The 15,041-nt window shown below is 37.4% G+C and overlaps 1 protein-coding gene across 18 annotated transcripts; it reads right to left on the reverse strand.

The window, feature by feature from the left end:
- Nucleotides 1-160: 160 nt before the first annotated feature.
- LOC105046382 (uncharacterized) lies at nucleotides 161-12,110 on the reverse strand. Of its 18 annotated transcripts, none has more exons than XM_073258639.1 (8): nucleotides 10,763-12,110; nucleotides 7,144-8,809; nucleotides 6,489-6,659; nucleotides 5,742-6,224; nucleotides 5,267-5,407; nucleotides 2,647-2,685; nucleotides 2,163-2,232; nucleotides 161-508 (listed from the first exon to the last, which is right to left on the reverse strand). In XM_073258639.1, the coding sequence occupies exons 1-2, from the start codon at nucleotides 11,206-11,208 to the stop codon at nucleotides 8,596-8,598; spliced, it is 660 nt and encodes a 219-aa protein (XP_073114740.1). In that variant the 5' UTR covers nucleotides 11,209-12,110; the 3' UTR covers nucleotides 161-508; nucleotides 2,163-2,232; nucleotides 2,647-2,685; nucleotides 5,267-5,407; nucleotides 5,742-6,224; nucleotides 6,489-6,659; nucleotides 7,144-8,595. The 18 variants fall into 18 exon arrangements, with proteins under 18 accessions (XP_073114740.1, XP_073114739.1, XP_073114746.1 ...); XM_073258638.1 differs by having other exon boundaries at nucleotides 5,187-5,407; XM_073258645.1 differs by lacking the exon at nucleotides 2,163-2,232.
- Between the last annotated feature and the right edge of the window lie 2,931 nt (nucleotides 12,111-15,041).

Here is a 15,041-nt window from a genome sequence, read left to right on the forward strand (position 1 = left end):
GATGGGTTTTTCTTACCAATGATGCAAATTAAAGATAGCGTTGACTTGATATGTCATCTGGTGCACATCTGTTTAAGCATGTCCGAATTCCAGAATGAGAAGCCTCTGAACCATCGGCTTTACTTCGTATTATTGCAAAAATCAATGACTGAATATAATGTATTTCCTCCTATGTTAGTTTTTCTTTATTAATAAATTAGGGGAAGGCTTCCTTCCTCAATTGCAAAAAACAATAATTACCGTATGAAGTGACAAACAAGCAATTTCTTTTGGTTTTTTTCCCCCGGATTCCATTCAGTTACGGGAGGCCCCGTACAGCACAAAACAAGCCTCAGATATTACTCCCGAGCTAGGAACGTTCCGAGTATCTCTACCCCTTTAATCATGTAAGGAGGAAGCATTTTGTTTACACCACATGCCTCCAACCAGCAGTAATAAGTACGTGCTATCACATGCAAAAGGTTGTGGTTGCTTCACATTAGTGGTTGATTGGAACTAAGCAACCGCCCTATTAAATTTGTCACGTGAAATGATCAAAGATGGGGGAAAAGTGAGATTCTTAAACTCGATCAAATTTCTAGGTCTTACAACTAACTTTTGGAAGAATAAACAATTACATCATTCAAAAACAAACATGAATTCTAAAGTTTATGGCCATACTAAATAATAAGAAAAGGATATATAACGTAAGAAATATGTCCATCATGAAATCTTCTTCTTCTACTTCTTTTGTGGGTTGGGGGAGTGGGTTGTAAAATGAAATCATTACTAGAATCTTTGCTTTTGTAACTTCTTAATGAACTGGAAAGAACGAAGGAATTGAACTATGATGTGGAATCACAAAGAAGGAAGAAAGACAACATTTGAGAAAGGGAGAAAATGTAGATGATTGTTAACCTGAAATATTTCCAATATGTGCAGAAAACTTAAGGATTTAAATTGTTCAGGTCAATAAGATTGTCAAGAGATAAAGGAAAAGATAACTCCACCAAGCATCTTATAGCACTAAAAATGGGCAACTATATGTACAACATAATAAGATAAAGTGTAATGCAATAACATTTGATACATGAGATAATTTACGGCATGTTCTTTTGTAGATAAATATAATGTGAAAGTTAGTCAATTTTCTCATTGATCAACTTATCTATATTCTTGGGCTTTTCAAGATGGATAAGTTATTTTTCCATAATAGATAATATTTAACTATTAAATAGGAAAAAATCTTACCCACCTAAAGGGTGGCTAAATTATTTTTCCATCAACCGAAAAAATAAATTTTTTAATTCCTTCCTAAAATACCCTTAACATTACAATAATATAATATAATATAGTATATCATAATATAATATAATATTTATATAATATATTATAATAATATAATAATATAATATATTATTATATATAATAATATATAATATATTATATTAATAGAAGATATTAATATAATATTATAATATAATATATTATAATATAATGTATCATATTATACTATTATATATAATAATATTTATATAATAAAAGATATTATGAAAAATATAGATAGATCTTAATAACTTATCCAAAAAACTAGTAATGCAAAAAAATATGAGTAACAGATTCTCAAACTATTTTTCAATACATAAAAAAATATGGATAAATTATTTTTCTATCTATATATTGCCTGAAAAATACTTATTCAGAAAAATACAGATTCTTAGTTAAATCTTTTACCCTCAAAAGAACAAACTCTTAAGGATTTAACTTGTTCAATTCCATAAGATTGTCAAGAGATAAAAAATCATAACGATGATATGCAACTTATAGCTCTATGAAAAGACAACCATGGGTGCACCATGGTAAAACAAAATGCATATTAATGGCATTGTTCATGTTGATGTATTTTAATGTGATGGACAACCAATGGTAATCACAATGCAATCAAAAGTGGATGAAAAAAAAGTAAAATGTAATACAGCTAAGCCAGGAATTTGAGAAATTGGACACAGTTTCATAGCACTCATTAATGGATCTTCGTCAAAGTTTTGGAACATATCATTGTCAAATTATCTCATCTAAATTCTTCTTTGTCGGTACTATTTCATGTTATTAAATCTATTAATATAATTATGCCTCACATAAATATCAAGTTCAAGCAATTTCACACAAATAATACAACTTACTTGCCAATATTTTGAAACACAACAATCAATGCAACTATTCTCACCCATATAGAGCTCAGATTCCTTATACCTGGACAGAAGACATGGAGAATATTTGAGCTTGAACTGCCTAGTCTTTAGTATGTTAAAGACAAGCAAGATTCTTTCCAGAATTTCAAACCATAAATGAATATAAGGCTATGGCTGCAGAGTGCACCCAAGACTAATTGTATGTTACAAACACATCAATCTTCTTAGCAGAGGGAAAAGGCACATCAGTCTTTACTGTTAATTCGTATAGACATATTGATTCATGGGTAATGTAGTTATATCCAAGAGCAGATAAATTTCTCCTATTAACCCACATTGATAGCTTGATCTATTGAAAAATATCCAAAATGCAAAGGAATATAGATATGTATTTCGAAAATGAATAAGAATTGTGATTGTGGATCTTAAAAGAGCATCAGAAGGTTAGAGAAAAGTTCATCAAATTTCAACATACCTTTTCTCAATACATTTGTCAAAACATGTCTTGGTAAGCCTGTACCAGAAATTAAAAAGAAAAAATTGTCAAAACTAAAAAGCAATTCTAATAGTTTATTTTGTATCTATGAGCAACACAGTCTACCTCGATGACATTTTAAGTTCACTGGCACAAAAAATGAATGAATATTTAAATATGAAGACAGAAAAATATATGTTAAGAACATAATCTCAGACATGACTTTCTGAAGCACAAATAAGTAATGACAATGTAACATCTAAGATCATATTATGATGCAGGCGTGAGCTACATGTTAAAAGGACTCTCAATGCCCAACCCATTATATGAAGGTATATACTGGTTAAGACCTATAGGACAGTAAAGTGTTGGATGTAAGAAATACCAGCAGCACAGTAATCAACCTAATATATTCAAACTTTAGAAATTATTTTGCTGGAGCAATCTAAATATATATCTTTCAGATATTTAATATTTAAAATAAGGAATAAAAACATAATTAAAAAAATAATAATTCCTAGCATGTTATTGAAGGCGGGCATGTGGCCTCTGAACACCAAGCCACTTTTCAGATTAAACAGATGGCGTTTTGACTGTTATCAAGGAAAATAATTTCATATTTCCCCAAATTATTCTCAGGCAACATGTTCTCGAAACCTTTTTATAATGTGGCTTCCCTAAAACTTGAAAATAGAAAAGGATGGCCTAGTACATGAAATTCCTGTCATTGCAGGATCTGAAGAGGGTCAGATGTATGCAGCCTTAACCCCATATGGGTAGAGGCTATTTCCTTATTTCAAACCCATGACCTCTAGGTCACAAAGAAACAACCTTACTATCAAGCCAAGGCTCACCCTTGTTCTCTAGAACTTGGAAATACAAGGAAAATATGATACCCTACCATGTATTTTCAGAAAACCTTTATACTGCTGCTTTTGTTCATTATATCATTTCCAACACCCAGTTTCTAATGCGGTAACTATAGTTCAGTTCCTTTTTTATTGTTTAAGAATAAAAGAAAAGAGAAGAGGGGCAGACTTTTAATTGATGACAAGGCATATATGACCCACTATTTGGAGAGAAGAATTCCTCAAATGCTATGCATGACAATTATTGTCAGCTAAACAATTCAACCCATCAAACATTCACAAACTACTACTTTCACGTGCCTTCTATTTGAAAGTGCACTTTATAAGTCTAACTCTTGTTAACAATGCTAACATAAAAACCCTCTCCGTTAAAGAGCATATCACATAAATCATGGAAGTTGGGCCTATAGAACATCCCTCACCCCTCGCAAAGGGCTGGAGGGGTTTCCCCTAGGCACCAAACCAGAAAAAGGGTAAAAAACAAAATAATCAAAGAAATCCTGTCAGAAAAATTATACCATGCACTTGTTCTTTGACAGCCATCTCTTCATTCCCTAACCTATAGTATAGTCCTATTTACTACTGCGACACCAGTTAAAAGGGGTGTTGCTGGCTATTCCCACCTAGGTCATAGACGCCAACAGAATTACTTGATCATCGGATCCATAACTTACATTTCATAGATTGAAGACCGTTTGTTCAAACAACCAAATTGGGGCTTCCTCAACAATCATCAATTTGTCACAAATTTACCTCCTCCTGGATCAAACTTTATATCTCACATATATTTACATTCAACATGTATAATTTTTCCCACACATCGACAAAATGTAAGCCAAGACTCCTATCTTCGCTAATCCTAGTCATTTATTTCTACATGATCCATTTCCTCCTCAAGATCCAACAATGTGTTCATTTTTATAATAATCATGAGCTCCTAAAAATCCTCCTTTCATTTACGTTTTCTCCTCAAGTTTAGAAGGTGAAGCACCTATCTAGATTAAGATGACCCTATACCTTCTGCAAATAGTCCAATTTGACCGGCCACTCCCTACTAGGAATAGCAAAAAATAGTATGAGAAGCACCTTTAGGGAAATCATGATCTATATAAGTCCAATAAAATGTTCCTTTTTTTTTGGAGTGGGGGGGGGGGTTTGTGGTGGCTAGATATTAGCTGAAGGAGAATTTGCAATCAAAAAAACAAGGAGGGAAGAAGTCGAAGGGGTCTGGCAATCTGACAGAACTGACTATCCTGATTTTTACAGATAATCTAAGCAATCTGTAAGGTGATTTATTTTATTGGGGAAAAGTTGGGGTTCCCACATCCCATAAGATTTCATCTATTTCCCGCCTCATTTTAGTGGAATGCTTGGATCAGAGACCGCTTATCCATGAATAACCAGCTCAAACACTCAAACAGGGCATTAATAACAGCATTCATGATAAAGTAACCCCCTCCCAAAAAAAAGGGCTTAGCAGAAGACAGAAACCAATACTTCATACCTCATTTCCACCACTGTTATTATTATTTCCCAACTTCCAGGAATTTTCTAGTTATTATATGTTAAAGAGCAAGTTCAACTGCTCAATGACACAAAATTTTGGTTTAGATTTTGAACCCAGACAAAGCAGTATTTGATATGTAAATCAAACAATTGTTCTTAACATACCTCAATCTTTGCAGCATATTGTTTGAAAAATCAGAAGGCAATGAGTATATCAGTTAGAGACAAGGTGACACTTCACTAACCCAAGTATCCAACACACATTGAAGTTGGTTTTTTGGGGCACAGCCTTGATTGTGTTTCACTAGTGTTGTTGGGCATTGAGTCAGTGCATCTCATCTTTGGCAAGATCTTGACAAAACTAATTATCAGATTGACATTTTTTCCTGTAAAACATGTGTAAGCCCTACCAGATTAACTTAATAAGAAATGAAATAATACATCCTTTTCTACCAACAAATAAGTATGTCTTACCATGCAATTTCTCAAGTATTGTTTGAGAGAGTGTGTGAGGGGGGGGGGGAGGAGAGAGAGAGAGGGGAAAACATGAAAGTGAAGCTCAACAAACTGGTAAATCAAACAAACTGGTAAATCAAAAACAAAAGTTAAGGAATGAGATGACAAAATAGAAAGGCTGAAAAAATTTTTTTCTTTAATGAGATACACAGGAAATTAATGACATGTAGCAACTACAGAATTCAAAATTTAAGATCACATTACCTGTTAAAAAGCTCTACCCTATACTCCATCTCTCGCTCAGCCATTCCAATTATCTGCATGCTTAGGTGCAAAAGGCCACTATAACGAGCTAGAGAAAGCGAAGAATAATTTTACTTGAACAATAATGACACAAAAATGTCAATTGCTGTTGCATATCACTGAAAGTTGATGAACAGCAAAAGCATCCGATTTAAGCAGCCAATTAATCCATCAAAATCCAGTTTAGCAAGTCACGAAATCTTACAGGGGCATAACAAGAGGTCTCTATAGAAGCATTCAACCAAGTTGCCAACAAAGTTAAAACAACCGACTGTGCCATTTTCTAAATGCCTGCCTTACGTTCTCCACAGCATTCAATAACTCTCACAGCATCACAAAGATGACCGCAATCAGACAGAACCACAAAATAGTTTCGGATATTTTTCACATGCAGATGCATTCCTTACTCAAAGGACATAGACTTTAACAATGGTTCAGTAGGATCTACAAGGCAAACCACAAATCGCTAAGATAAGATCTCTATACATTGTCAAGAGGCAAACAAGCATACATCCTCTTGTAGAAACCACAGCAAACACTTTAGAAAGAGGAATACATGTCACAAGCAATTAAGCCAAGCAAATAATGGTGCACATCTAACTACAAATGGGAATTCTTTCTTTTTTCTTCTTTTTTCTCAACTATTTCTTTGTTTTCTTGAAATTGCCCAATAAAATGGATTATGAGTCTGTGAAAGTGTGGAAGTACCTGCTTTTTCTCAATACTCGTTGCCCAATAAAATGGATTAGCAACCCTTGCTATATCCTTCACCTGAACAATCAAGAAAACCCACGCGGGGCGGGAGGGTGGGGGGGGGGATGTGGGGGAAGGGAATTACCACATAGAATTCCGCAAAAACATCAAGAAATATAGCATTACCTGAAAGGATCCCAAGTACTACCAAAATAAAAATACAAGAAAACAAGCAGTTACCAAGATCAATATCAAGAACCTCGTCAAAAAGGAAATCACCACATAAAAATTCCGAGAAAGCAAAGAAGAAGGGAGCGTTTAAATCAGGAAAGAAGAAAGAAGCGTTTTCTGCATTGAAAATCCCAAAATGAGGAGATCCACAAAACCCGATTCTTGGAAATCGGAAAGAACCGGACGAGAGAAATTTTTACCCAACCAAACGAAATAAAATTTCCTCAGATACGTAAGCTAGCTTCTAACACTGATGATCCAAAACGAGAAAACGTCATTCATTAGAGCGGAAGATTAATCATCTTCTTGGAAATAAAATTTTAAAAAAAAAAACTAAAATCGGCCGGAAAACCCTCCAATAGGAAGAAAATTTTAAGGATACAGGAACAGCATTAAAACAAATTCCCACGAAGAAACCAAGATTGAGGAAATAGAATACCAGGAGAGCGGGCGCAGTCCAGTGCAATGGAAAGAAATCAGCCGCGAAGATGCGAGGAGAATACAACCTTCGGACCTCCTCTTCCAGTCGAGTCTAGGGTTTTCTTTCAAGAAGCGGGGATCGGTCGCATGAGATACTGGATTCAAATATAGTGGGCTGGAGGCAGGCGGTTTGGTTTGGGGCTTTGCGAGCCCGGCTCGAAGGGTCTCGCGGACTCGAAGTACCGAACCAGATGGAGGAGGCAGAGCGAGATACCTGGTTGCTCCAGTTGCAGGTTAAGAGCAATTGTTTGTGCACCGCCCGCGGTGCAGAAAACCGCCCACCGCGCGTGGTGATTGGATCACGCGCGGGGCCGGTAAGAGCCTACTTCAAGCCATCTTTCTCTATATTGGGCCAAGTGAATCGATCGCCATTTACACATACATGCACATAAACAATGGTCCCTATCATCAAGTTCTTTTTTAATCTTTTTTTAGCTTTTAAAATATTATTCCATAGCATAATTTATTGTGCCACCCTATACCACTCAATATAGAAGATACCAATGTTATAATAAAATTTTACTCATATAAGATTGAGTATCCAGATAGTAAATCTTGCTCTATTAAATGTATGGTATCAATTCTACTTTTGCAGTTCCCAGGACTTCATCTCAACCATTATAAACCGGATATCTCAACCAAGTTATTGCCATTTTTAAAATCTTGACATATATTTCTTTTGGTAACACCATGTTGTATATTTAATTCTGTTTCACCCTCATCCTCCAGCACCTAGCAGTTTGATGTCATCTATGATTTCACTGTGCAAGTTTTCCAATGACCAATTCAGCGTTATAATTTTATGCCGAAGCATAATTATGGTGAGATTTTGAGTATTGCCCAAGGCCAGAACAGGCTTATACGAGTCCCGCATTTCATGGCTTAATGCCAAGTGGTAGACCGGGTCAAGCCTGATCCAGTCAATACCAGCTTTACCAGTAACTTACGCACCTACTTCCGAAGGCAATTGTTGTCAACTCGTACATCAGAGGAAAAGGATCATAGGTAAACAATGGCATGGCTGAAAACTAAAGCATAGCCATGCTCAACAAACACCCAGAATAAAGTTCATCAAAGGACTATCAAGGGAGGAAAAAAAAAAAAAGAAAGAAACTCTTTATCAACACTCTTGACTGCCTGAAAGTCAGCATCATGGTTCATTGGCCTGATCTTTTCCTCTGCCCAAAGAACCTGTAAGGGATCTTTGACACCCAACACGAGGCATCTGGTTATTTACTTGCCCTTCAACAAACTCACCAGACCTTCCACACCTATTAGTGGGCATCATGGTTCTGTCATCAAATCTTCTAATTCAGGTTCTTTTCTGTAGAGATATTGCTCGGGGTTCCTCGTAGCAATAGAAAAAACTTCCTCATGATAGCTTGGGGAACCTGTGCAACTGGAAATGGACTCAACCAGGAATATTAAAATGAAAAAGCCAGGAGATAACAAAGGCAGAAACCACGCATGCAAGCAAGAAGTTGAGGAACCGATGCCCCTGCCAAAAGCTTCGGGTTTCTGGTGGTGCTGCCGGTGGTGCTGCAGTACTGTGCCACGGCTCAATGAACTCAGTCTCACCAGTACCAACCACATTCTGTGCAGTCGAGCCACAAATCTCACAGGTTCTGAAATAAGATGCCAGAATAATTGAGACTGAAAACTTTGAATCTTAATTAATGCAGATATTTTAAGACAAGTTAAAACATCAAAATTCTTAGGCTCATCACATATGGGGAAGGCCCCAAGTTAACATAGTGGAGAACAGGTATATAATATAACTGTCAACTTTGTTTTCCCATAATTTATTTCATGTTTTTATGCAACAATGTGAGAGAAGGGTGAGATGAAATGATTCTAGGAGACTCCATTTTGACCTTAAGCACTGGTGAAATACAACACCAGCCTCCAACTTTATGAGAAACTATCTGTTCTCTAATTTCGCATCTTCACAAATATAAACTGTCAACACTCCGGTTGCAAGGCAATTAATCAGCTGGAGGCCGAACACAGTGTTACAACACAAATAGGAGAGAACTTTAGTGAGATAACAGTAGACATGAAGAAAGATATAAGAGAAAATAAGTGCAAAGAGGAGGAAGGACAGCAAGAGTAGAATATGTAGCAAGGAACACATCTCTATTCTCCAAGTAGTCAAATCAGATAGTCTCAATTGCATAAAATTTGCTAGCGCCAGAATTGAAGAAACTGAACGTTGCATATTGTCCAAATTCCAAAATAACTCTGCAGACAAAACAAAGGGGGAGCCTCTGAGTGGTCAGACGCTAAAAAGTGCCGCGTGGCAGGATGGCACAAGCAACTGGTGCCTTCCTAAAACATCTACTTCATGAGAAAATATTTGTTGCAACGGTGATACCATGCCATATTTGCAACAAACCAATAAGAAGTCAGGAATCAGTGAAATACAAGGGGGTAGTGTGGGTATCATTCACGAGAATCAATAAAACACACTAGAACCGATGAAATATAGGGATCCTTATTGGTTTATGACACATATGACGTGGTATCACCGTTGCAGCGAATATTTTTTCCTACTTCAGGATATTCAGCAAGTTAATATCTGTTAAGCCAGAGAATATCACTCCTCAGCGACATCAATAAAATGGCCTATTGAATAAGAACCAGGCTTCGTAAAATTGCAAACGGTGGCCACACAGTGAAAACTGTTTGTTTAAATCTTGCGAGGGAATAGGTATAAGAATTTCAGAGATCTATCCGTCCTCAGATAAATCATGTTTCCGACTTGAAAATGACTTGATCATCCATGTTGTGGCTACATATTCACAGAGCAGTCCCAAATCAAGGGGCAACTTAATTGAAATCATCTAATCCTTCATCTTGGTTATGGTGGTGAATTGAGTCTCCTACACAAGATTGCATAGGAAGTGCAAGGACATAGAGCTCCTCCAAAAGTCACTTGAACAAACCACAGCAGGAATACAGAAACCCAAAATGACAGCGATAAAATTTACATCATGTAGTCCATACATCCAGGATGGTCAGATTGTTCCTGGACATTTATCATCATAAACATAATATATCCAGCATTTCACCAAAATTAATTGCTGAACCATAAATAAAAAATATTGAAATATATGATCATGTGAGATTTCTTTAATATACAGAAGAAACATACTTCTCATATAAGTTTCTCCTCTTTCTGGTAAAGAAGAAACATACTTCTCATATAAGTTTCTAAGATCTGTAGATTAATGCCTGGATTCCAAGAATAAGCAACAAAAAGCATATATTGTCTAACTCCGCCTTTTTACATCATGCCATGGAGTTTTAAATCGACAAATTGCAGATAAGAAATCATCAAATCTGAGCAGCCCAAAGATCGCCAATATCAGACTTCAATGTGAGGCTATCCGCATTCAATGTAGATAAAAAAGAGCAAATAGTATCCAAACAAAATGAATCACCATGGCAACAGAAAGCATGAAAGAGAAAAAAAACAAAGATGAGGTATTGAAAAGCAAATCCTTTGTTCCCCAAGCAATACTGCAGAATCTAACCAAGAGTTCATAACTTTGCAAATGATAAGTTGTTTCACTTACTTGTTTCCTTTAATTTTAAACCATGTCTCGGCACAATGCTTGTGAGCAGCAGCTAAATCATCCTTGCAAGAACAGCCCAATACAATTGGGATGCCCGAATCTGGGGCATCACTTTCCAAGCTGAGATGACAAATCCTGCAATCCCTCTCAACCTTGTCTTTGTTTACCTTAATATCTAAAATCCCACTCTCCAAATCAACCTCGACCGAACAATCAGAGACGCAAGACTTCCTGCATGTTTCTGGAACTCCATCTATCTCAAAATGAGAAGCACTCGAGAACTGATGCTGATCATAAGCCGAACCAGCACCATGTGAATAATATGGTGAATGCCAGGACTGGTCTTCTGCATCAGCAAAGCAGAGGCCATCATCACCCTCATCTGAAAAGGGCTGGTGTGGCCCTCCCTCTATATCATCACTGTGATTCTCTCCCTTTGTTGCCATTTGCCAAAGAATCCAGAACAGTGCCTTGTTATATGACCATGAAAAGCCTTAATAAGAGGCTATCTTTTGAGATTTCAATCCGAAGCAGAGAACAAAATTAAAATCACCAAACTGTGAAAACAGTGTCTTCGAATGAAAATCTCAGTAAGGTCTAACCACAACCGGGATGGAAAATTTCATTTTTCTTTTCCCCCGTTATGTAGGTAGAAGAAGCATGGAAGCATAGAATTCATGAAATGAACCAAGAAACTTTTGGTGGGTTAAATAAGCAGACAGATCACCCCAGAAGACGCAAATTTTAGGCAACGCTTCAAGGCCTACAAAAGAAGCAAGCACCTAACAAAGATGGGTGCTAAGAAAGGCCTGGTCCAACTCCTCATAACATTACATAAACCTTCTCCCCAAGGGGAAACTTTTTTTTGGGATGTTTCAACGCAGATTTTATGAAACCATGATCAACGCATTGGCAAATCTATCAAAAAGAACGAGCCATTTCGATACTATGCTTCGCAAGTCTCAACCACGAAAAATTATCATAAAAAATGACACCAAGATGGGATCTTTGAGAGGTTTTCTCAACCCATAACCTATCAGAAGAGAGGAGGGAAGGACCTAGAAAACCGAAAGAAACGAGATTTTAACAGCGAAAGAGGAGGTAATCCTTTCCTGTCAGCCATCATCGCACAAGAAATTCTTTTTTTTTTTTTTCAAAAAAATGAATGACAAAGACAACGACAGAATAAAAGGAAAGAAACCTACAGCTTCATTATTTCGGATTTTACGTGACAGCCTGAGACATGATAACGAAAGAACTATAACCAGTACTAGTAGGCAATACCGGAGCACGGTTGGTGGAGATCGGGAGAGAGGGGCAAAGGTGAAGACGGAAGCAAAGAAGAGTGGGTTATATGGTGGGAGGATTATTCTCAAAAAAAAACATAGTGGGAGGATTTTTATTTCAGCTGTCTTCTTCGTACTACCTTAAAGAATAAAATATGATTAGAATAACAGCAACTAATTATTTGTCCGTGAAGTTAGTATGAGGTTCAAAAAACCTAAAGCACCAGCAGCATCCATGCATTTATTTGTCTGTATTCCATCCTTCCAAAGCTGTACTCTTTCTATCACACAAAATAATAATAATAATAATAATAATTATTATTATTATTATTATTATTATTATTATTATTGAAAAGTTTTATTCTATTCGTCTGATCAGAATCATTTAGCTTTTCAGATACCTTGTCGTGTGGACAGACGCGTTGGACCTGGCAGCTCGTTTGAAAGTGGATCGGGGTGAGGGCTTACTTGGAGGGTAGAAGAAAAAACAATCCTCGGAGCAAATCAACGGTTGAAACGCGAGAAGTGGAGATCATGAGGGAGGCTGTGGGCCTATTCAAGATTCGGATCCCTTGGTAAGGTCGGACGACTGAGGTTGCATCATGGAATCGCGATTAATACGACCAATCCAAGAATATTACAGTGTACGTGAACCCGGTTCGTTTTCCTAGTAACAATACAGCAGAGCATGAGAAGAACAAAGACACCAATGAAAGTGGAAAAACAAAAACACAAATGGTGAGGAGAACATGGCTTCGTCAGCTCACATTCATGCGCTCGGAAGGTGAAACAATTGAAAGTGGAAGTGGATTAAATAAGGACAACTTGTATTGTAAGCAAAGGAATCATAAAAGGAAAAAGGTCCACAATTTACTTATAGCTTGCATGATGGGGAGATTACCTTAAATCCAGCACTGAACCAACTAACAAATGCTTTTGTTTTAGATGGGAACACCAACTACATTTTTTGCAATGCAAACAATTAAAAATTGTATCGATCGAGATGCCTTGCATCGTTTTCCTGAGCTAGAATATGAGACTGAAGACTCTTATCAACTCTGGAGTCGCATGTGAATGGGAGCTGGTCAAGAGGAGCAGGTACGTTTTCTTTTCAAGTGTAGTCGTTGCACCAGTAATCTAAGAAGACTCAGGGATCCAACCGAACCAATAGAACTCGAGATGAAGAATGGGCCCTAGAGTCAGAAGAAGCTTCACTGGAGTCTCCCATTTGAAAAAATATTAACAAATTCGTAGACTCTTTTGGGAACTTGATCCGCTATGAGCTGGGAAATGGTGAGCTCATTCTTTTTCTCATGGGCTGATGATGTGCCTCTTCAGCCTTTACCTTCTTTTCCCTCTTTTATATGCGAGATGCTAGAGACACAATCAGTCTATCGGAACGGGATAAACCCTAATAGAAATTAACTGGCTATAATCACTTCTCAGGAAACTCCCCGTACAAATTCGTCCCCAAAGGTGGCCTTTCTCTGTCCTCTTTGGACCTCGAATACAACGGAGAAATTAAAAACTTTCGAATGGCTCAATCTTTTCTCTCCTTTTTTTTTTTTTTGGGGTCCAAGTCCCATAATGCAGTCCCCATACGATCAGCTACATAACATATTATTTAATCAGCTGCACTACCAGCTTTCTGCTAAATATGTGTCACCTGAAAAGGAGCCAAGGAGCACATCAATCACTAACAATCCTGAACAAGAGGATAGAGTCGGTATTTGCAAATAGTGAATCTGAAAGCTATTTGAAAATCGTAAAACCATCCCCCTCTAAGCAAATTTAAGAAGCCCTTTGGCCGGACCTAATCCACTTGATCCCAACCCCCACAAGCACAGATTTCAAAGCATAAAAAAATGGATAGCATGTGCTGTGCACGTGCTGTGTGGAGGAATCAGACTCCCAGCGTGAGTCCTATTTCGCTTGGCTTCCCGACGGAGACGGAAGCCAGGGAGGAGGGACTCCTCCCCTCGGTCCTCTTTAAAGAGAGGCCAACACTCCCCTTCAAACGCCATGAACTCCGGTCGCTGCTCGTCGCCGGAAAGAAGCCGTTTCCTCTTCGCCAAATTGCGGGATTGCATCCCAAATGTCGTCGGAGAAACAGGTACAAAGCCGGCCCTTGCTGATTTACCCTCTTTCCTATCTTCCATAACTATTTGGATCATGGATTCCGGCCAGAAATCGTCGGATTTCTTTGAGAAAAATCGTTCCCTGTTTCGGCTGTCCTTGTTCTTGGGTTTTCCGGCGCCGTCCGGTGCCGTCCGTCGCCGGCGAGCACCCAAACGTGGAGCCACAGCTGCGCCGCCCTGGGTTGAACCCCCACTCGCCGTTCCGGCGAGACCTCCACGAGATTGGGACGGAGAAGAAGGGGGACCACGGTCCCCTGCTCTGTTTAAACGAAGGAAGAAGGAGAAGGAGGAGGAGGAGGAAGAAAGAGAAAAAGGAAAAGAAAAGAAAGAAAAGAAAAGAAAAGAAAAGAAAAGAAAAGAAAAGAAAAGAAAGAAAGAAAGAAAGAAAAAAAAAAAAAAAAAGACTCTCTCTTTTTTTCTTTTTTTTTTTCTCTTTAAATTATTTTTCTCTTAGAATTTTTTAAAATTATGAAAAGAATGACGATAAGTTTGAATGATTCTAATGAAAGCATCCTGATCTGTGGTCGTCGGACAATATGCCAATGCTTTGATCAGATCATGAACTACTAGATTTGATCATCCATGATTTTATTTGGAATTATCTGTATACCGATTTAACCATGACTTGATTAGATCATTTGATTTCACCAATCGAGATATTGGACTGTGGCACTTGATCAATTTGGATTGTATTTCATAAATTCTCTCTCCTCTGATTTTTTCTTTCTACTTTATTTATGAACTCAATGAAGAAATCTCGATCCTATCACTTTGAAATCTGATTTGATCTAATTGTCAAACTCTGGACCATCTATATCCTAATTAGATTTTGACCCGATGAAATTAGATGATCGA

The sequence above is a fragment of the Elaeis guineensis genome, chromosome 5 (genome assembly GCF_000442705.2).
Source record: "Elaeis guineensis isolate ETL-2024a chromosome 5, EG11, whole genome shotgun sequence".
NCBI lineage: Eukaryota > Viridiplantae > Streptophyta > Magnoliopsida > Arecales > Arecaceae > Elaeis > Elaeis guineensis.